Source organism: Micropterus dolomieu, linkage group LG22 (genome assembly GCF_021292245.1).
Source record: "Micropterus dolomieu isolate WLL.071019.BEF.003 ecotype Adirondacks linkage group LG22, ASM2129224v1, whole genome shotgun sequence".
Taxonomy (NCBI): domain Eukaryota; kingdom Metazoa; phylum Chordata; class Actinopteri; order Centrarchiformes; family Centrarchidae; genus Micropterus; species Micropterus dolomieu.
Genome location: NC_060171.1, coordinates 13,956,019 through 13,979,538, shown reverse-complemented (window position 1 = coordinate 13,979,538; position 23,520 = coordinate 13,956,019). Strand labels below are relative to the sequence as shown.

The 23,520-nt window shown below is 39.2% G+C and overlaps 3 protein-coding genes across 6 annotated transcripts in view; 2 read left to right on the top strand and 1 right to left on the bottom strand.

The window, feature by feature from the left end:
* Positions 1–1,998, top strand: part of LOC123961190 (AT-rich interactive domain-containing protein 3A-like) — a 15,465-nt gene extending 13,467 nt beyond the window's left edge. Inside the window, exon 9 of the mRNA XM_046036341.1 lies at positions 684–1,998. Within this exon, the coding sequence (XP_045892297.1) occupies positions 684–823 (140 nt within the window). The 3' untranslated portion in view covers positions 824–1,998. The remainder of the gene's footprint in view (positions 1–683) is intronic.
* Positions 1,999–7,771: 5,773 nt separating this feature from the next.
* On the bottom strand, positions 7,772–17,714 carry LOC123961930 (interaptin-like). 4 transcript variants are annotated; one of them, XM_046037741.1, is made up of 25 exons: positions 16,386–17,714; positions 16,063–16,210; positions 15,795–15,859; positions 15,416–15,701; positions 15,134–15,225; positions 14,919–15,048; positions 14,687–14,812; positions 14,407–14,532; positions 14,189–14,317; positions 13,873–14,099; positions 13,512–13,776; positions 13,360–13,433; positions 13,212–13,275; positions 13,001–13,106; positions 12,820–12,862; positions 12,645–12,714; positions 12,415–12,488; positions 12,239–12,323; positions 12,043–12,118; positions 11,860–11,918; positions 11,677–11,775; positions 10,583–10,705; positions 10,304–10,453; positions 9,441–9,501; positions 7,772–9,107 (listed from the first exon to the last, which is right to left on the bottom strand). In XM_046037741.1, exons 3-25 carry the CDS (start codon positions 15,839–15,841, stop codon positions 8,896–8,898), a joined length of 2,724 nt encoding a protein of 907 aa, XP_045893697.1. In that variant the 5' UTR covers positions 15,842–15,859; positions 16,063–16,210; positions 16,386–17,714; the 3' UTR covers positions 7,772–8,895. The 4 variants fall into 4 exon arrangements, with proteins under 4 accessions (XP_045893697.1, XP_045893699.1, XP_045893696.1 ...); XM_046037743.1 differs by having other exon boundaries at positions 16,063–17,714; XM_046037740.1 differs by lacking the exons at positions 16,063–16,210; positions 16,386–17,714 and adding an exon at positions 15,940–16,033.
* Positions 17,138–23,470, top strand: edc3 (enhancer of mRNA decapping 3 homolog (S. cerevisiae)). The gene is made up of 6 exons (XM_046037745.1): positions 17,138–17,752; positions 17,874–18,094; positions 18,180–18,518; positions 18,601–18,754; positions 19,950–20,167; positions 20,290–23,470. Exons 1-6 carry the CDS (start codon positions 17,589–17,591, stop codon positions 20,622–20,624), a joined length of 1,431 nt encoding a protein of 476 aa, XP_045893701.1. The 5' UTR covers positions 17,138–17,588; the 3' UTR covers positions 20,625–23,470.
* Positions 23,471–23,520: the final 50 nt, after the last annotated feature.

Sequence of the window (23,520 nt, the reverse complement as noted above, 5' to 3'; positions counted from 1 at the left end):
TCACTTTATGTAATAAGCACAGTTAGAATCTGTTATGCTAAGGATAGTTCAACATTTTAGGAAATATGCATATTTGCTTTTTTCCAAGAGCTAGATGAGAAAATTAAAAATTATTTTGATATTTAAGTATGCAGCTAGAGCCAGCAGGTATTCTCTTACTTTAGCATCAAGACCAGAAATAGCTAGTCTGGTTCTGTTAGAAGGTAAATAAATCAGCCTTCCAGCACCTCTAAAACACAGTAAGAGTAAAAACAACAATTTGTGGTTTTACGGGGCATTATGTGCCACTATTTCTTTATTAGGAGCAGTCACTTCCTTCCACAACTTGTCGTTTTTGAACTTTGGTTTTATACGGATTAAACATACAAGAAATAACATGTTAATGAGTGATCTTTAATGGTGCTGTTAGGCGGATTTGTTACTTTTGGACAAAGCCAGGCTAGCTTTTTCCCTTGGCTTCCATTTTCTAAGCTAAGCTAGCTTTCTGGCTGTAGCTTTATATGTAGTGTACAGAAATGAGAGTGGTAATGATCTTCTCATCTACGTAAGTTACAGTGACTAAGCTTTAATACTACTGTATTTACTGTCTTTTATACACTGCAGTAGTAAATGATAAAATACATTTAGCCTTTTAATGTCTATTGTTTCTAATTTGAATCTTCTCCCTGATCTCTGCATTGCAGGAACGCTGTTTGCCCAGAAGTCAGCTGCTCCTGTGGTGTCACAGACCGTAACTCTGGCAGGAACAAGTGGTTTCAGTGCCCTCTCCTCCTCACACAGTCCCTCCTCTTCATCTTCCACCTCCTCAAAGGGACCAAATTAAGGCTGGCAGTTAAATCTGTTCTGAGCAACACAGTACACAATATACCTCTCTTGTCAGACAAGAACTATATGAATTCTAGGTAAAAATCAATTGCAAATTATGAAGCAATTCATTTGTTTTCCTTTACTTTGACAGTGTAATGTGTTAATTTTTTTTACATCATAAGCTTCCAAACTGACTACAACATAGATTCAGATCACAGTTTACCTTAGTGCCTGTTGGACACTTTTTAAAATGTAAAGAGCTTTACATGGTTGGTTCAGAAGTGTCTTTAGAGCAGAACAGTGCACCATGAGAACCAATGCTAAATCTCTTTTCCCTTGTCATCAGTAGAACAGTGTAGTTGCCAAAATGCAGCTAATGAAGACCAAAAAGCCTTAGCTCAGTATCATAACCTCTGTCTATAATTACCTTACTGACTTTTTTATTTTATCCCTCTTGGTAAAAATATTTCACTTGAGTGAAAACTCATCGTTTATACTTTTCACAGCAGCTTTTAGGGATTCGGTTTCCCCAGAAACGTGTCCTAAAGAATCGAACGGAATTTAAAAGAAATGTGTCTCAGGTTTGTTGTTTTTTACATTTTGTATTGTGTTTTTTATTTTACTTTATTTTTATTTAAGCATTTGGTTCGGCATCAAAATTACAAAACTGTTTTAATTCATGTTTGTCGTGAATCAAAGGCAAAATGTGAGAGACAAAGTTTGTGCTGGGAGCTAGACATAAGTGATAACTGATTTACCTCAATTGACTCAGGAATGTCCTCTGGACTCATCACTCATATACTCATAATGAATTGCTGTGTTGTATTTGTATAAACGCAGAGAATGTATCATTAATGACCTCAAGCTTTTGACAAGTGAACACTGAAACAGTGCTACCTCACTCTTCTAGAGAAATATGCAATACTTAATGCAGCATGTGTTGATTTAGGCATCTGCTGAAATATACTGTATGTGGACAATCAAGTAGACATGTAATTGCAAACAAATGTCACTGTGAACTTGACAACTGTAAAAAAAACCAAAACCCTGCTTTGGTCTCTGATTAACGTATTTCTTGGATATGTGGCCATAAGGAATAACATTATCTTGTGTGCTGTAGAAAGACTGGTATATTTCTGAACCTTTTAGTGCTCTTGTCTTAAATAAATAAAATATGATAAATCAAAAGACCATAATGTTCTTCAAAATGTTAGCTATTTAAATATTTCATTTGGATGATGGTGTTAATTTTGTGTAGTCCTTTATAGTTGTTGTTGCTTGAACAAAATGAGTAAGCATTCTATACGAAGAGTGACAAAATAATCTCTACGCACAAGCAATTTTTTAAAACTACCACTAGTAGAATGTAAGTACATTTACCCAAGTAGTTGTACTTCTACTTGAGTATGTTCAATTTGACTGTTTCCCAATTCAGAGGGAAAAATTACACAAGTACATACCAAAAAGAAAATGTTATGTAAGTAAGGGGCCAGATGGGGGTAGTATTTCCTTCTCTACACAAGACACACACACCATTTGAAGTTCAGGGATATTATTCCTTCATAAACATGCACATTTATCAGTACTTTGGTATCTCTGTTCTTAATATCTTTAACCAGGTGAACGATTAAGAAGTTAGTTTTTTGAACAGTTCCTGTCCTGGGTTTTATTGTCAATTGAGTTTTTTTTTTTCTTTGTGCTGCATTGGTGACAAACTGAATTCCTACATTGGTTTCACTATGTATTTTAAATCAGATTACGTTTATCAAATAAAACTCTGCACACTGTGTGTATGGAAGAGGAAGTATAGAAAGTCCCTGTATTGAGAATTAAATCCTGAACTCTGCAGCAGACCTATGACAAGCTATACTAATGGAGATAAGCGCTCATGGGTCAGAGGATAAGGGTGGGGGATGGGTTGCAGGATTTACTGTTGGGAGAGTTATTCTATAGTGATACTGCTGGTTTGGCATCTGGGACAGTGTAGAAGAAAGATGCTACAGGAATAATTGAAAGGTATTATGAGATGAATATCTCCACCCACGGTCCCCGCCCGCCAGGGAGGAATAATACCAGTCAAGGCACTCTGCTGATGAGGAGATCACTGTCCTGGGATGACGACTGGAATATACTGTATGTAGCAAGTTAGGACAGCACGATGATTTTTCATCTTTGAACAGGGAATGGATCCTGCAGCTGCCAAAGACGGCTTGAATTTAACTTCCTGAAGGAGGTCCTTCCTATGTATCAGAAGTCCTTTTCATGAAATCTGGCGATATCATGTAATGTGCAGGATTTGTTACTCAAACCTGAAACTTGGGATCCTAAATAACAGATGTTTTGTGCCTTTGGCACTCCAAAGCAATGGCTTTGAATGATCCAGAAGTGCGTGGGGAGATATCCCCAGGACTAAAAGGCCAGAATGTGTTTTCATGAGTAAAGCAAATGATCTTCTTTCCGGGGACCTCTTGGCTTCTACTGAATATTTTGATATCGGCTTTGACAAACCTTCAGCACACTATTGGCACCATGCCTTACCATGACGAGGAGTACCCAGGTCAGCCTCTGTGGCAGTCTGTGCTGCTCTTCTGCTGTAAGGGAATGATTGAGGGCATTATGGTCATCCTCTTCTTCTGGCTTCTGGTGCAGGTTCTTTTCACCAAACAACTTGAAGGTAGGGTCTTAAAGGATACAGTAGGTTCACAATTTTTTCAAATCTGAAACAACTACCTACTCACTTGCTGATGTTTACTTCTTGCGATCATTGAGTAATCACTCCACCTGTCCATACCGGCTGTGAAGTGAGCTCTTCCTAACATGATTCCAATGTAATTGACGGGGGTCAAAATCCACAGTCCTTGTTCTCTGCAAAAATGCATGAAACCGAAGATAATATCATCAGTAAAACCATGTGGGTGTCTTCCAATATCACTGTGGTTACTGTGTTTTAGGAAAATATTACCTCTTTGTGTTACTTTCCCTCCTTCTAAGAAAGAAACTGTCCGGGGGGAATAAAGAAGGTGAAATATGCAATAAAAAGCTGTAATCTCTTGTCATGACTAATTCTGACTGCTGAAATCTCATTTATAATGCATTTCTACAGAGATCAAAGATCTGGATTTTCATTAATTTCTTTCATTGGAATCACATTAGTAGGAGACAGGAATTATTACCTCGACCAACATTTTTTTCAAAGTACATATAGGAATGTGTATTATTATTTTAAGGTAGACTAAAGAATAAGTGAACCAATCCTTTAACACTACTTTAATATGAAGCATGGGATCTATGCTTTCTGGTAAATGGGGTAAAATAGCACCCTTAAGCTAACGATACACGGAGCAACTTTTAGAGCAATGGTGCTGGGCAATGTTGCCGTCAATGGTAATGAGTAAAGATCACTACCGTAATCCTCTTCCCCCATCACTCTGCCACCCTCCCCGCACCACCGCTATCCGTTCAAAACATTGTCGAACTTGCCACCAGCAACATTGCCCAGCAACATTGCTCAAAAAGTTGCCCCGTGTATCATCAGCTTTAGAGTGTTATGTAATCCAGTGGTTGCACTAGGGTAAATTGCAACAGTTTCTGAACTGTTGCTATCTGTTTGATCTTATTTTTCTCTCATATGTTTACAGTTCACCTCCAAATTCTTCTTTTGGTTGGGCTGATAATCTTTTGTCTGTCTTTGGTCCTGGGATGTATTTTGTGCTGGAGGAACAGTCAGATGTGTCCAGTGAAAGACAAAGATCCTGTAACATCAGCTCCAGCTGAAAGTGTGACTTCTGCCCAGAGCCCGCCTCCCTCAGCAACGACAGCATCCAGGCAGCAATATGAGGGGCTGGATGCAGATACACTGGAGTACCCCTCCACTTTCACCAGCCCTGCCCCTTCGGAGAGTGAATTTACCTCTCTGCCATTCTGCACAGCTGCCTCTGAGCAGAAGGAGCAGCCAAAGCCTTATTTTTCCTTGCGTCGCTTCAGCACCCCACTTACATCACCCCTTTATAAACCCATAGATCCTCCTTCCCTGCCTTCATTTCCCAAATTGGGACTGTTGTCCAAAACATGTAAGGCTCTGCAGAGGCGCTGCACGGTGACTGGGGGTAATATATCTTACAATGAACACAGCAGGCTCACCAGTGCTTTCTCCCCTTCTATGCTTGAAGAACCAATCCCACTGGCTCCACTGAGCTATGGCTCCAGTGCCAGCTGCCAACAGCCAATATCACAAAACCCATGCATCCATTTTACTATGGTCTTCTCTCCAGAACAGCAAACCTTGGCAGTCACTGTCCTCAGCCTCACTGGGACGCCCCACAGACTGGAGGATGTGTTTGTGCTAGGCAGCCTGCCACCTCTTTACCCCTGCCCTATAGAAGCCTCTGCCCAGAGCAGCCTCAGCCCTGAGACCCACAGCCTGGTGCTGCTTTTGAAGGTGAGCTCCGTGAAGGAGCTCCAAAGGTGTGTACTGAGAATAACCGTATACACACGGGAACCTCCCAGCCTGAGAGGCACCACACTGGGTGAACTGGATGCTGAATGTGGAGGAAGAGACTGGAGAGCAGAGCATCCATTTCACTTCACGAAAGAACTTAACCCAAGCACGTGGAAGCTAAAAAAGGTAGCAGTGTAGTGAATTAATATCTGTGAGCAGGTGTTGACTTTAGTTTTAAGATACTGTACATAGAGGTCTGGCCAGATTAACCTGTTAGGAGGCCCTGGGGCTGTTGCTGTTCCCCTTTTGAACACTTATAGGACTTTAGCTCAAGCTTAAACCACAGACTGCAGTTTCCAAGGTTAAGAATGAACAGGTTGAAATGACCTGCTGAAACAAGCAAACGGGGGAAGAGCTGGAACAAAAGTCAGTATTTTGTTTTATATTGGATATTTTGTGTATTGTATTATAGTACAATTAAACTTTTTTTTAGTATTTTATGTGTTTTTTGTATTCTACAAAGCAAAGCCTCATGCAGCCTCATACCTTCTGATTGAGGTATTCTTCTCTGCTCTTTGAACTTTTGCCCTTTGACTGCAGAGCCTGATCTTACAGGATACACCGATGTGTAAGGAGCTTAGCTGTCCTCCCCAGATCTTCATTTGGCTTCAGTATCAGACTCTGGCACACCGCATCAAAGCCATGGTCCTACGAGCAGAAAACCTAGACAACCTCGTTCACACATTGGCAGCAACAGGTAAAACCAGCATTTAATATCACTTGAAATAACAAAATGTGTGTTCGATTTAGAGATCCCGTAAGGACATCATCATAAAGGCATTATGTAAGTGTGCGAGGGGAGAACTAACTTTTGCCTTTGAGGGGCAGAGGTAAAGTAATTCCCTATGTTTGCTTTTAATGTTTAGGGGATTATATGATGTCTTACAGGACCCAAATGCAGCAGGAGATCATCCCTTTTTTTAATGACATTGTGGTTTAATCCTTCACTATTCACAATCCTCAGGAAAATGTTCCAATCTCCTCTGGATCTCTGATCCGACAAATCTAATCTTTGTTTGCATTAGCCTGTCTAAGTATTATTTTTATTGCAGACAAGCACCTCCTGTACACAGAGCCATTTGATGTTAAAATATCTGTTTCATTTACATGAACGTCACGCACATTTGACGAGGATAATCCCTTTATGTTTTATATCAGACTACTGAAAGTATCTGTTGGTGAATATTTAGACAACAGAGTAGACACAACTGCATTACTATGGATGAAGACGGGGGAAAATTTGTGTATTACATTTAACAATATTTATTTTAGCTCCATATTTACTGGTGTGAGAATGGTAAAAATTCTTGGTTTAATTTTATTTAAAAAATTTTATCCAGTCTTTGTAACTGGACAGTGGGCATGAATGTTCTTGTGTGATGTGATTTCCACCTTTTGGCAAGTGTGTTATGTAAATACAGAATTCTCTAGTAGAGAGACCAGTGAATTATAAAATGGATGCTTGTCTGCAGTACTCTTTTTTATTTATTTGGGTGCCCATTGGCGTCCACGAAGTGATCACTAGACTTTCTGGGGGTCCATACAAAAACAGTAACAATAAAACAAACAACAATGTAAAATCACACAGTATAAATAAAACAAGAAAAGGCAAAACAAGCTGAACATAAAGATTAGAAAATAAGTTAAATTGCTTCACATGTGAAGCAAAAGACAAAAGTAGCCCACAATGGAAACAAAAACAAGAATTGTCACAAATGCATAGTAACAAAAATAAAATAAAATAATCTAAGAGTAATATAGTAAATAGTAATAGTAACACTAATCACAAAGGTTCCAATACAGCAATATTCACAATAACTATCTAATCTAATATATGTAAAATGTATAAATTTTGACTGAGTGACTAGAAAATCTAGTTTTTGTTTGTCTGATGTTGGTGGGGAGCTTTAGAAGCGCAATAAAGAAGAGTTCCATCATACAATTTGTTGACTTGTTTTATACCTATAAAAACAGTATATACTATTTTTTTCTCCATAAAGAGAAAGACAAGTTAGTCATAGTATAGCATTGTCCTGCCATTTACTATTTCTAATTTTGTTTAGAAATATTGATATTTTCTTTCTTCTTCTTCTTCAGTTACCAATTTAATCTCAGTTTTCACGTTAAATGTTCTTATTCTACAATAGATCTTTTTCATACTAGATAACGTTTGTGTACCTGTGCACAGAATACCAGGTGATGATCAATCTGTATCATGAGGAGGAAGTGATCAGCAGCAGAGAGACTAGAGGACGGTCCTGCACTGTGTGGAATACTTCTTTCCTGTTTGACCTGCCTCCAGGAGACATCAGTCAGCTTCCCCTCATGCTAGAGTTTATAATCATGCAGGTGAAGCTTTGCTTTGGGAGCTCACAATCATACAATATGACGCATTTCATGAATAACTACATTTATTTGTATTGTCTGTGAAGTATCTATTCCTGCTCCTTTCTTATGTGACTTGTGTTGTCTTGTGTGAATCAGGTCCTTTCAGAAGGTAAAGTTCTTGGTCGGGTCCGAATTGGAGTAGGGGCCGCAGACGCAGGACGTGCTCACTGGAGGGACATGTGTAACCTAGAGTTGGAGCAGGCACGGTGGCACACAGTACAACCAGAGCCTCTATAAGGCTCTGACACGTGTTTGCTGAAAAAGACAATTTGGGACCCAATGTACTGTATGAAGTCAGTTGGCATCCAAAATAAGGAATTTAAGGTCACTTTTGCCATAAATGTTTCACTTTGTAAATCAAATGATGTGTTACTGCACTTCTAATAGATGGATATATAGGCATTCAGCAACTCAACATTTACAATGGCCTTATTTTAATGTAACAACCTGTGAATTCTCCTATGGGATAGTAATGTAAGTGCACAAACTTACTGAATTTGCATAAAACAAAACAATGTTATTTGTGAAACATTACCTAGACCAGACCTTCTATGTTGATTCTGGAGAATTTATCAGTGATCTCTTATACAATTCAGTCTCTCTCCCAATGAACAATAGTGAAATATGAAAGTAAGTGAACTGAGCAAAAGGATTACTCTAGTATTCAGCCCGCAGTCACTAAAATACACATTCATTTATTTGATGTGTGAGTACCGTGTAATACACACTAATGTACTTTTTATACCCTCATGTACATCTGTAATTTCACAGTTCCTTTGAGATACATTTAAAATAGCTTGTTGTCTGTAGGATGTTCTGAATGTAAAAATTATGTGAAGACCCATGTCATATAAATAAAACACACTTTTGCCAGAGCTAGATTGGTGGCTTTAATTAACACAATTGTCTAACGTATAAATGTATAAATTACTGCTGCTGTATGTTTCTAATTCTTTTCTGTTAGATGGAGATACAAAAATATCACAATCCTCTTAGTCAAAAAGTTTCCACCAAGTATCACAGAAGTAGCAGAATCTTGTCTTTAAATTTAAGTCAAGTAAATTAGTCCTTACATTTAATTTGAGTAAGACAACATACAGTGCAAGCTATAAGGCACAAATCTGGCTAGTGCAGCTGTAATGACTGATCCATTATACACCTGTAGAAACTTTCACCCAGTGCAGCAGTCTTAACAAAACGCCTCATTTGTCCTCGCCCTCCTCTTCATCTTCATCAGGGCTACAGATATCTACAAGCTCAGCCAGGAATATTCCATCTGGATAGAGGGAAGGTGACTGCTGGTCACCTGAGACGTGAGATAGGTTTGGCACTTGGACATCAGAAGATGTGTCTGATAGTTTCTTTGCAGTAGAGGGACAGTCCTGCATTGGCTGCACCTTGCACCTCAGTGTGGCTAAATCATGAAAAAGGGAAAATAATTACTCAAAGATATTATAAGATAATATTTAAAAATGTTACAATTCAACTTTGTATTCTTATACATGCAGTAGATAGAAGGCCAAGGACAGAAAAAAGGAAATTAATTGAGATCAGAGACTATCCCACTATTAGTGACAACAAAAGTAGCTTGTTATTTTATTTAGTTAGTCATTTGTGGATATGTCTCTGTCTGAGATAAAGATATGAATCAGATGGTCTTTCCAAAGGCTCCAAACTATAAGCATGGCAAAGATCACAGCACACATCTACACTAATGATCATTACAGTGATTCATGCACAACTTCACCTTGCAGCGGATTCACATTGTTTGCCTTAAGATTGTTGATTTCTGCACTCATAGTTGACATCTGGCAAAGGAAAGAGTGGTTTCAGATATCTCATGTCATCTTTATATTGGTTGCTATAGGCCTCCTTAGCAGAAATCTTCTGTATTTTTAAATGAATGCTTTTTTAAAAAGAACATTGCACATTTTAAAATATTAAATTATTTATTTCACAACTTGTTTTTCTTTTGTCGCACACTGCCTGGTTTAATATCATTTCAAAACTTAAGTCTGTATGTATCCACACTTAATACCACAGTGACAGACATATCACTCCTGGAAGTTACCAACTAGTAAGTTTCTGTCATACTGTGGTAGTCAGTATAAGACTGTCACAGGCCTTCAGTATAAGACCGTGTCGTAACTCTTTCCTATCCTCTTATGGTCTAGTCAGATGCTGAGCAGTGAACAGCTTCAAATCCGATTATTATTAGATCATTATAGATTATTTACAGAGTCGACAGAGTCATATGTGAGATTATAGCTGGACTATGTTTCACAGCCGTGAGATGCTCTTTGATAATGCAGAAGCTGGGACTGGTGCTGTCTGCACATATATGTGTGTGTTTGTGTGTGTGTGTGTGTGTAATGTATGAATGTGCGGGTAGTTCTGTTAATTCTACGACATGCGCTATGTGCCACGATTATGCCATTAATGTTATTATGTTCATCATTTCATCAGTTGCAGATGCTAGTACATCATTCATGAAAAATCCTAGCATGACAGACAGTCATGTGTTGTGGTGGCTGGAGGATTATGTTGATGTTTCATTTAGCTATTCGACATGGTAACCATTCCACTTGGTGTAATTTAAGTCTTTCCAACCTGTTGACTTTGGTGGAAATTTTCCTCAGCATGAGCCTCTTCTGCTGGCTTCCCCACCTCCCCTTTCGGCCAGTCACTGCTCTCCTCATCCTCTTCAAACACTGGCATCAAACCTGAGCCCTGCTGCCAGCTCCTCCAGTCCACTGCACTCTGAATGAAAATGAAAAAACACAAGACTTGTTCCTTCTGCACATGTTCACATTGGTGCAATCCATACAGGATTACAGGATTACAGAATTCTCATATTTATTTTAGTGTTGATTTGCTGAGGCTTATTACCCTTATAACTTTAGATCTGGGAGTCCGGTCTTGCAGTGAGGAAGCGCCAGTCTGAGCTGCTGCTGATCTGTTATCAACCTTTCCCACCTCCTTTCCTTCCTGCTCCTTAAACAGACTCTTTAACTACAAATATAAGATACAGTATATATCTTTTTATGAGGCTTGCTGTAATTTACATCACATATAAAACAAGACTAAAGCTACAGGCAAAATGGTCATATTGGCATGCTCACAGTGACAACACTAACTAGCATGCTAATAGCTGTGTAATACCACAATGTAGAAATACTCTGTTTCAAGTAAAAGTCCTGCATTCACAATTGTACACATGTAAAAGCATCAGCATCAAAATTAATCTACCAAAAGTAAAAATAGTCATTATGCAGAATGGGACATTATATTATTGGATTATAATTAGTGGTGCATTAATGTGTACACTGTTTCATCTTGTAAAGGTGGGACAGTTACTGTATTTACTTTTGCCAGGTATCTTGGGAATAATTATGTATAACATAACATACATAATATTTGCCTCTGTATTGTAGTGGAGTAAAAGTATAAAGTAGCAGAAAATACTTAAATACTGAAGTAAAGTATAAGTAACTCAAAATTGTACTTAAGTACACTGCTTATTAGCACCAAACACAATGTATAGCTGAGGGCGATGGAAATGTCTTCTCCAAAATGTTTTATTGTAGGTATTTGTAGACCAAATTGGTTCATTATATTGGACAATTTAAAATGTTGACCTGATGATGGAGCTTTAGAAAAAGTCAGATGATGACCTAAGTTTTTACAATTCATCAGGCTTTCTCAGAGCATCAGTATTTGACGCCCTGAGAGACACGAATCTCTGTCAAATTTCAATCCATCAAATATTTGTTTAGATATTCACTCAAACTTCACTCAAATTCACAAATATCAACCTTATGATGAGGCTAGAAAAACAGTCAGGGCATCACCATAGTCAGTAGGATTCATCCTCCGGAGACACAAATGTCTGATATTTCAGTTTGAACCAAAGTAGCAAACCAATAGACTAACATTATGATGGCGCTAAAAAAAGGTGAACTGAATTGTGTTACGTTATATACCTGCTCAGTAACCATCCTCCTCTGCTGGTCCGTCTCTAGAATTACTGAACCAACAGTTTTATCCTTCCTGCCGTCAACAGAGGGTTTTTCATCTTTAACCTGTAGACAAGGAGTCTGTCATGGATTGTGCTCATCACCACCCCAGGAGGCCATCTTTAGACGTGTTGTTTTTATTAACTTTACCAGGTAAAGCTGCCTCAGCGTTTTCTCCTGCTGCAGCTGGTTCGCCATCCTCCTCCTCTCTGAAAACACGTGGAGGAAGAAGTTTTAGAGCTGAGCCAGTGAGGAAAATCAACACATTATCCATTAGTGCTCTACAAATAAAGATTATTATTATTATTATTATCCTCTGAAGTGGGCTCATACCTTCTAGCTGGGCCCTCAGTGAGTTAGTAGTTGAGTCATCTGCTTGGCCTCCATCATCCTGATGATCCTCAGAGGCCTTTTTCATGAGAAACAGAGATGATAACGCTGCTGGTTAATTCAACACATGCTGGCTCACAGGTGGTTAAACATAGATCAATGTATTTGAGACTGCATGTTTAGGGTGTAGCGACTGCACCTTGAGCTCCAGAGCAGAAATCTTGAGTTGAGCATTGTTTTTTTCCATCTCTCTCAGCCTTTCTAGACTCTTCAAAGCTTCTTCCCTATCACAGTAATGATGAAAATCTGTCACACACTCGCTTCTCAGTCTTTCAAACAATCAGTCATTCATCACTCTGTCAAAGAAAAGCTTACTTTTCCCTCAGTTCCTTCTCTCTTGTAGCCAACTTTTGCTTCATCCTTTGATCCTTAATGCTTTGTATGCACACCTATTAATCATGAATGTTATCTGTCAATGTTATATAACACAAAATATTTAATTTAAATACAAGTTTAAATAAAATTCCACCATGCAATTGCATCTTTACTGTTGTTGAACATTTAGAAAAGTTGAAAAGTTGAGTGAGGTAGGAACATCTTGTTACCTGGGCAGATTTGTTTTGGCTGCTCTGGGAGTCTGATGGTGGCTCCCATAACAAAGAGAATTCTGATAAGCTGATAAACAGATAGAGTACGCGATAAAGAGACAGATCAAAGAATTTCATTTTGAGCATTTGCTGATGGGGAATTTTGAAAATGAAAATCTCTTCATCCACTCACTCTGTCGCTGTCTGTTTGTCCTGGGTCTGCACATGTTCACCTCCTGCGAATACAAGGTCACAGCAGTTTAACGCCCCCTTGTGTTTAAAGAATGAAATAACATTTACTCTCTGGAGTTGGACGCCTGCTGTGTTTTAACAGTAATCCTGCTGAGCTGGCTAAGAATTACATTCACCTTTACCTTTATCTTTATATCTGTGAAGCAGCGCCTGACTCATGCTCCTTTCCAGCTCCAGCTCTTGTTTGCATGCGTCAAGCTCAACCCTTAGCAGGGAGTCAGAATCCTTCTGTTAAAAAGCATATAGTTAAATAACCCATAAATATCTGCTACATTTTTAACAATTCAATCATTTCAGTGGCACAAGAACAAAAGCTTTTCACGGAGATGCTACCTTGGCTCTGGTCAGCACTGTCTCCATATTGGCTTTGTGCTGCAGCAGATTTTCAATTTCTTCTCTGTGTAGGAAAATGTGTATTATCAAAACAAGATTTGTGTGATTTAGACAGTAATTAATTGGTGGACTTGTAAAATAGACTCACTTGTTTTTCTGGCCTTCTTTCTTAAGTTTTTCAATCTCACTTTCCAGATGTAAGCCTACATCTTCAGCTTGGAGCTGAAATTAGATTTTGAATTCATTAAATTCACTGCTGTGGTATGAAGTTGTTTTTAATGGAGAGGTAAAGTGTCTTACTTCATTCGTCGAGTTGTTCTTTTTGAGTTCCTCTAGCTCCTCCTGTGTGGACTGCAGGGCCAAAGCCACTTTTTGCCATTTCTCCGTCCAATGTGTGGCCACAGCTTGTAGTTCCTCGATGCTCTGGACTCTGACTGAATCTTGTTTACGATACTCTTCCTCCTGCAGGTGTAGACTCTCTTGCTTTTCAAGGACTTTGGCTTCCAAACATATGCACTGATCCTGCAGTTTCAGTTTTTCTAATTCCATTACTTCCATAGATTCCCTAGACAGATAGTTCGGTACTTAAACTACACCGCATATTTGAAAATAAAACATCCATCTTCAGACATTAAAGAATAGTGTTTGATCACCATCTCACCTCAGTTGGCTGCACTTTTCTTTCATCTCTGTGAGCTCCTCGTGTCTTCCTTTTATTTTACTCAGCAGTTCCTCTTTTTCTCTGATCAGCCGAGAGCATTCTGCCTCCAGATCTGTGATTTGTTTAGAGTTGTTGACCCTCTCTGCTGTTATCACCTGTAGCTGTGATTGTGATGTCTTAAGTTTCTGCGTAATCATTTCAAGCTCACGTGTCAGCTTTTCATTCACCTGGTGTAAAGACACAACAGGGATCATTTAATAAAGAATTTAGAAAAGGTAACAACTTAACAAAAATATGTCCACTTAAAGCTTTCAACCTCTCTGAGAACCTTCAGTTCTTCCTGCATCATTTTAACAGTTTCCTGATGATGATCGTCAGACAGAGGCCTCATTTGTTTCATATTACCCTCCAGCTTTAGCACCTGAGTTGACAAGATGGCTTTTTCCTGAGAAGAATTAAAGATAATTTTGAAGGTGTAATTCCTATTATAAAATGTTGGAATGTAATGTAGGATAAGGTCAAATTGAAACGGACCAGGCATGCTTGGCTGATCTTGTTGTTTGCTTCACTCAGCTGTTCTTGCATGTCAGAGTGATTCTGTCTTGTGTGGATGAGCCTCTGGTTCATGTCCTCTATTTGATTCAACATCGTTCTCTGTGTCTAGGCACATGGGAACAAAATACACAGCCTAAAGGTGCATGGAAAGAAAAGAAACTGGCAGTACAGCAGGCAACTGGAGTGCAAATTTGTGATCTCGCATAAAAAGTAATAAAAAGTACATTTTGAGATTTTCCTTGTATATTTTTTAACTGACCTCAGTAGAAGTCTGGAGTTTCTGGAGTGCCTGGTTTCGTTCTTCTTCTTGTGTCTTTGCCCTCGCCTCAGCACCTTTCAGAGCCTCTCTCAGATTGTACAGTTCTGTGTCAACCTTCTGTCTCTCCTGAATTGAAGCCATGTGTAAAAGCAATGTTTGGCAAATGGGAATTCAGAATAATACATTATTTAGAACACAAATATATTTTTCATAATACATAAAGCTTACACACCTGTTTGTTAAAGTCTTCACGCATTGGTACTCTGTGAAGCAAGCCAGGAGTTTTTTCGGTTGGTTGATCATTACTCCCTCTGGCGAAAGTAGACCTCATCTGCTGCAGGTTGTTTTCCAGCTGTAGGACCCTGGTGGGTGAATTTTGCATGAAGAATTTCAAATCTATTCTAAAGTTGTTCCGATCATCCTCTCCCTGTCTTTTGCTGAACTTACTTTTCATGAAGCTCTCCACATTGCTGGCTCTTTTCAAATTGGGACAATTCAGCTGCCTCCTTCTCTTGAGCGCTCATCATTTCTGACAGCTGCTGTGAAACACATCAGTGCAAGATCATAGGATGCTGTGTGCAACTGAAATACATATCAAACTATTCAAAGCAGAAAAACTGTAAAACTGACCCAACAACAAAACAATCGGGAGGGAGAAAAAGGCTAAAAAAAGGTCTATCATAGAATTAGTTTCCACAGAGATTTAAATGTACTTCTTTTTAAACTTACCTTATGTTTCATGTCAAGTAGTTTTGCAGTAGTTATGTCATCGCTCAGCTGAGAATTTCTGGCTCTCAGCCGGTCCAGCTGAGTGTCGAGACGCACATGAGCATCCTGCAGGCATTGCGCCACTTCTGCTTGTCTAAAGCTACTTTCACCCCGGGCAGTCCTTAATTTAGCCCCTGGACATGGAGGAAAGGATCGTGTAGCACCATCAGGCACCAGATGGGACAATGACTGCCACTTCCTTAGACCTGGGTCATTCTGGCTGAAGCCACCTGTGCTCCCAGATGTACTGGAATACATACAGTATATCAGCTAGAATTTTTTTACACCACTGTTGAAAATTAATACATTACTATGTCTCTTGCTTAAATTTTCCCGTCACCTTGTGCTGACTTTGGACAGAAACCCTGACCCAGAGACAGTCGCCATGCCACACCACGCAGAGGTCTACGAAAGAAAAACACAAATTTTTAAAACCACTACACTTCAATCAACTACCAGAAAAATAAGTCATATCTCAGCCTTACCTGGGCTGTAAAGCGAGATTTGGTGTCCCACATGTCAAGGTCCATGAAAGAAAATGGACTTGAACTTCTGCATGAGGGTCTAAACATCTTGGAGTGTCTTTCTAGATCCAAACTATCACTTGCCTTTGTATGGTAGAGGCAGTCCTCATTTCCCAAAGCGTCAGGGATAGATTTTCACACAAAGGTGCCAGCTTGAGGTGTGTGGCTATTCTTGGATCATGTGTCCTGATATTTCCACTGCTTGCTTGATGGTCAACATCTAGTTTTAACACTGCATGACAATTACAGTGTGTTTGTTATTTTAAATGTGTTAATTACACCATTTTCCACATCAAAATACAATTATGTCTTATCAAATGTATAAAAAGGTGATTAACAAGAAATGAAACACAACATATGTTTTGATTTATCAGTTGGAGTCAAAATTATACTTTCTCTTACGGTACCTTGCTGCAGAAACCCGCTCCAGTCCACTGACAATACTCACTTGCTCTGCTTTTATGCCTCACACAGGTTTGATTGCAAGCTTTTCACTGTACAGCCCTTGAACTGAGTATCTATGGTAACCCATGCACAGAGGACGCAGTGGGGCGGGTGTGTTATGTGCGAACACTTCTGGGATAGTCTCCACATGATCTCACTCAGTCTGCTGACTTACTGTTTGTTGACATGAGTTGTTAAGAACATCTCCCAAACAGTGATCATGACACACATAGCTTACCTCTGATTAATGATTTATGAGTGAATGAGTCAGGATTGGTTATGGGTTCCTTTAGTCACACACAGAGAAAATAGCCCTACCATAATTATGTTCTTTGATAGTTTTCAAAGGATTTTATTTTAGCTCAAGGGATAAGCAAGCATGTGATGATAACATGAACACTCTACAGCTCAGCGTGAAATATTGCATGCCACTGACTAAATCCAAAGTTCTTTCTTTGCACACTCCAGTCAGACCATTATTCAGCCCTATCTTTCAAAAATGCGCATCAAAATTAAGGCTCAGGCTGTCATAAGCCTTAGCCTGCACGTGACTCAGCTCTTTAATGCATATTGGAAGCTGGAAGTAGTCACCCAGAAGTAGTTTATCTCTCATGTTTGTTTGCATTCATATTCATTTATTTGATTTATTAATTTATTTTTTTTTATCTTTCAGAATTCAATGCAAAACAATTTCTTCATACGCCGGTACTCTAGGTGGCAGTATGCAACATCAAATTCATTGATTGAAATTCGTCAAAATACAAAAGGAAGAAGAGGTCATCCAGAAGCTAGCAGCAGCTTTTCACCATTCAAGTAGATAAAAACTAGCAGTTTAAGGGAGTAACACTTTTCCTTTTAGCACTTAACTTAGTACTTCAATCACTTGAGTTCTTGAAAAGAGTGTGCTTCGCATTAATCCCAAGTACAGCGTTTTCGTCTTGAAACTAACGCTAGATAATAACTTAACGTTAGCTATGCTAGATAACAGGCCGACGCTAACTCTAGCTAGTTAGCATAACTATTCGGTAACATCAAGCAGTTAGTATTTCTGATGTCCTACTGAAGACAATTAGCTTATTACTTTAACAGAAAGTGTGTGATTACTACAGAGCTGTTCGGACAAGAAACGTTAAATAGAAACGTTTGTTCTTTAACATCGTGCAGTCATGGCTGCGGATTGGTTGGGTAGTTTGGTTTCAATTAACTGTGGGCCAACACTGGGAGTCTATCAAGGAGAGGTGGTATCTGTGGACCAGATCAGCCAAACTATCTCCTTAAGACAGCCTTTCCATAATGGAGTCAAGTGCCCTGTTCCCGAGGTCACATTCAGGTAAAGCTCAGCCACAAATTGTTTGCTCACTTGCTGTTTTTCACAGACGGGGCTGATAAAAAAAAAACCTACTGTTTCTTCCTGTTACTAAATATAGTATTTTAACTTTTCATTTCTGCAGTGCCATTGACATAAAGGAACTAAAGATTTTAGATATCAGAAATGGCAGTGTTAGGAACAGCTCTTCTGCAAAGGTAAACAGCGCTCCAGTTACGGTACCAAAGGGTGACCCCAGGTGTGTGGAGAAAATTAACTCTCCTCAACACTGCTCTAAAAGCTATGGAGACCGGCATCTGGATGTACCTGGCCAGCCAAAAGGATTTCGTCGAAGACACAACTCCTGTAAGTGCAATGTAATAAACCTCAGCCAGAAACGAATATTGTTGATTGTTGCTGTGTTGGGATTTATTAAGTGTTTTTCCATCAGGGTCATCTAGTAGTCGAGGGGCAAACCAAGTGACACCAAAAAAGAACGGAGTGAAGAATGGTCAGATGAAGCACAGAGACGACGAGTGTTTTGGGGATGGCATGGATGACGGGCTGGATACAGACTTTGATTTTGAAGGAAACTTGGCTCTTTTTGACAAAGCAGCAGTTTTCTCTGAAATCGACACGTCAGAGCGCCGTAACGGTGAAAGGTCACGTGGGACACCTCAAGAACAGACACCCTCACGGTATCGTCATGATGAAAACATCCTGGAGGCCAAACCTATTGTGTACAGACAGATTACTGTACCACAACCTGGTGCCAAGGAGTACTGCACTGGTAAGTGTGTCACATTGTAATGAAACAAATAGTAGTGAAGGCAAAATTATCGGTTATAGACTTGTTCTTTATTTCCGTACAGACTCAGGGCTTGTTGTACCCAGTATATCCTATGAACTACACAAGCGTCTGTTGTCAGTCGCTGAGCGTTATGGTCTGTCACTGGAGCGAAGGCTTGAGATGACTGGAGTATGTGCCAGTCAGATGGCACTTACATTGCTGGGTGGGCCGAACAGGTAAGCATGTACTGATGGTTTGTATGCACCAAGGAGAACAGCATTAGTTAAATGTTAAAGGTCCAGTGTGTAATATTTAGGAGGATATTTTGACAGAAATGCAATATAATATACATAACTATGTTTAGAGTGGTGTATAAAGACCTTACACTATGAACTGTTATGTTTTTATTACTTTAGAATGAGACATTTCTGCCGACAGAGCGTGTCGGCAACCATAGCTTCTCCTGCACGCTTGTAAAGGGAGGGGTGAGCGGTACATTCTTGTGGTATTGGAATAATCAGAATCTTTTTTCCCTCCTTAAATCTTTATTGTAAAAAGAGAAATAAAGTGTGCATGGAACATAAAGAAGTGTAAAAAACTTTGATTTGTGCAAATTCACAAATTGCCTATATATATTTTGCAAACATGTAGTTTGTGATATAGTTATAATGGTTAAATTGCTGTCCATGTAGAGTGAACTAGATGTCTACATGTTGTTTATATGCTCTGATAATGCTACCATCCGAGGAGCACCTGAATGCACTGTGAGTGACTGTTTGCAATTTGCAGCCCTCACCACTAGATGCAACTAAAGCTTACACACTGAACCTTCTTCTTTCTCTGTCCAGTATATTTTTTTAATTTTTCATAGAAATGAGTTACTTACCTGCTCACAGTAGATAAGTGTTGTTAGCGAGGTTACATTATCAACTGTTACAAAATACGGCAGTGTTTTGATTTAAGACCTCAAGTGTTTGATATTGATTAACTATTATTAAATAATCAGAAAAGAAGTGGAAAGACACATGTCACAGTATTGAGTTTTAAAAATATTTTTGATTGTTTCACAATTATGGTGGGTGGTGATGGGGCAGTGGATAATTTGGTGTGAGAGACCCGGGTTCGAATCAACTGTGAGACACCACTTACCCCTAGTTGCTCCATAGGTGTGTGACCTCTGACATATATAGCAATTGTAAGTCGCTTTGGATAAAAGCATCAGCTAAATATGTAAATGCAAAATATTACCTATTTTGTCTTTTATATATTCACATGATTACATATATATTAATGTCTTATTAGACACTTTGGATCTCCATACTAGTGAACCTTATTGTTTTACATGCCAAATTTGAATTTACTGGCAGTAAGTGTTGGGAGAACACAAAATTCAGAAAGGCCACTTAGTTTCCTTTTTCACGTCTCTTCCAGATTCACTCCAAAAAACTTACACCAGCGTCCCACAGTGGCTCTGCTTTGTGGCCCCCATGTTCAGGGAGCTCAGGGCATCAGTTGTGGTCGTCATCTTGCCAATCATGAAGTGGAGGTCATCCTGTTTCTGCCCAATTTTGTCAAGATGCTTGACTCGGTCACCAGTGAGCTCACACTCTTCAACAAGACTGGTGGCAAACAGGTGTCAAGTATCAAAGGTGGGATTGTTTTTCTACTTAGATTTTTGAAGTTTTTTTTCCTCCTTCACATTTTGCATTCTAGGTGATCAGGTCAAGCCATGTACTTTGAGATTTTTAAGTTGTTCTCTCGGACTTCACAGACCTTCCAGACACCCCAGTGGACCTAATCATTAACTCCCTGGACTGCCACGAGAACACGTTCCTGATGGATCAGCCTTGGTACCGAGCAGCTGCAGACTGGGCTAACCAGAACCGAGCGCCAGTGCTCAGCTTAGACCCTCCTGGTAGTGGACAGGGGCAGGCAGTCGAGGCAAAGTGGTCCCTCTCTCTTTGCCTCCCACTTCCCCTTGCTGAGGGTGCTGGCAGCGTTTACTTGTGTGACATAGGTGTTCCTCGCCAGGTTTTCCAGGAAGTGGGAATCAAGTACCATTCTCCTTTTGGTTGCAAATTTGTCATCCCCTTGCACTCTGCATAATTTGACTAATAGTCAACAAGACCAGTTAAATCTTTCACCCTCCGTGGCCATTTGGGTTTTGGCACCCTATATTCCTGATTATCAGCTGTTTGGGTTTTTTTTTGTTTTTTTTTAAAGTTTATTAGCTAAGTTGCTAACCCATCAACATGTGAACGGGACTTTTCCCCTCATACTGAAGGACCACTGTTGAGTACATTAGTTCTACAAGGACTAAGTTCATATGGGTGAGATAGGAAAGAGCGTTATTTGAAAAGTAAATGTGTTGACCATTAGAGGCTTCAGCAGTTATGTAGATACCATTGTATTTACCAGATATTTGGAAGACAGGTTTTTCATAAATACAGCTGAAGCTTCAAAAATACAACACAGTGTTCATTTACAAACTGAGCAGGACAGTCTCTGACTTAAAATGGAAAATAAATCTGAATGTCAATCTAACCTCATTACAAAACGATCTGGTGAATAAACAGAACCACCATATCAAACAGGCAAATGTGATTTTATTACAGTAATATGGATGAGAAATACAACTTACATTGGTGTCAGCATTGCCAGTGGCTTTACTTATGGCCAGCTATACTCTGCAGCACTTAGTTGCTGTTTGATGTTTTATTAGGATAGAATTTCCATCTAAGCAAATGTGGAATATTGTCATTTGTGTGAGTAATGCTGTGTTTTCAAACTGAACCAATGTTGAATAGGGCAGCTACTGGAGCGAATCCAAATATCAGCAGTTTTGTTTGTCCATGGTGAATTAGGCTGTTATAAGGGCTTAAAAGAGATGACACAGCATGCAAAACCTCCAGCAATCTTGCCTTTTACATCTCCCGTTACAAGCACGACGGTGTGGCTAAAGATATTAGGTCATTCTTTAAAAACAAATACAGTCCTTGTCTAAACACATGAAGCAAGAAACACAAGATACTCTTGAGACGTCTGTTCCCAGGCTTGGTTCTAGTTATTAGCGTTGTTAAAAATGTCAATGAGGTTTTCTTACTTCCGGAGCAGAAGTCTGATGTTCCAGTTTCACTTCAGCGCTCTATTGTATTGGTTAAAGGACCATACCAGAGTGTTGGCAAGTGTCAGTTTCTTGGCTACAAATCCAAATGTGTATTTAATATTTTTGCTGATCTTGTTTTAAATGCAAACTAGAAACTAGTAAAATGTTTTGTTCATATATGTATATTCCTTTGGTTCCCAATTATTAGAGTACAGTAAAAAAAATCAATTAACAGACTCTTAAGAACTCTTATGTTACGTGATCCATCACAGCGAACATCAAGTCTGCAGTAGTTTTGGTCAGTGTTGAATCATATTTGTACGGTAGTGTAGTTTAAGTGCAGATTTCAAAACTCTGCACTGCATTAAACTGATAAAAATGAACACTTGCTTGACATTGTCTGTGGTGGACTTACGTTTCAGGAGTTTCCTAGTAGATTTTTTTTATGTTGTATGAAAATTAATAGAAGCCAGTTTATGCCTGCCTTTGTAATGAATAAGCTAAAACAACCCACTGGTATGGTTCCTATTAAGATTCAGATCACGTGATTGAATTTTTACCTTGGCGGTTCGAATGTTGACACTTTTTGATCGAAGTTGTTTGTTTAAATGCTCTGTATATGTGGGATTCAATTGTCAAGATGCAACTTAGAGAACCCTCTTTGAACCAATTAGATTTGGTCTTTGTTATTGGAAATTGTTGAACATTTTGTCCACCCTCTCCTGACATTATGGAGTACGCCTGTTTATGTGCTCAACCATTAGTGGTATTTATCATAAAACTAAAGCACAGCCTGTGAAATATAAATCAAGAAGAGCTGCTTGTTTTGTGTTGCTGCTTCTTGAGGCCTTGACAGAGAGGCTGTGAGCTTCTCTACTGCCAGATATTTTGTACAATGAAAGTCAAACCCTTTGCTTGTTCTTTAACGAGATCACATTTTCATATGAAATGTGTGCATAACAGAAGCTGTCTTCTTAAGTTCACCAATCTTTACTGGACATGTGTATTGTGCACAGCAACAGCTCCTTAAATCTCGTATCATTGATGTCAGTGTAGTCTAGAAAAGGCTGAAGTTCACAGCTGCAGAGATTACAAATCATGTAATCTGGGATATGGTTTATGGTGTTTTGTCCACACATTAACTTGTTAAGGTCTTAGGAGGATTAAAAATACATGCGTTATATGTTTGGGTTTTTTTCTCTGTGCACATCAGCCTGCACAAGGTGCATATGCTGACTGGGTGAAAGTGACTTTCAGGCACAAGGGTTTTGTCCGTTCTCCAGCATTCCTCCGGCCTGATGTGTTATGTCACATCTGTTGAGACAAGTCTGGCTCGAAAACATCAGCCAGCATTACCGACTGTGAATTTAAGATGAGTTTTGTTACTCTGTGGCCTCCAGGGGGCCACGAAACCACACTTTCGGTGGCTCTTCCTTATTCTGCTGTAATGGCAGCTTTATGTACTTTAATAGCATTTCCTCAAATAATAGTGTAATTTCTCTACGAAATGTGAACAGTCGGACATTATGTGGTGATCTGACTTCTGACATAAAAGCAGCTTGTTTGAAAGTTGTTGTTTAAACGCAGGTTTTGCTTCTTTAGAATCAATATACATGTTTTAAATTCTGAGCGCTTCTGAGATCCGCACTGGGCGTTTAGGCCATGCGAGGTCAGCTTGCAGTTCAGAAAAGTCGCGTTAACAGCCAGCGGTGGGATTTTGTCTAGACAGGACAACCGTTTCCTTTTGGGAACGAAGTCCACTGTCAGGGTTCTCGTGCATAAAACACTGTGCAGTCCTCTTGTTTCATGTCTGTAGATTCAAACAATAAAACAAACGTTCACCAGAGCTTTTTCTGTCGTGTTTTTTTTGGGGGGGGAAATATTGATGATCAAATT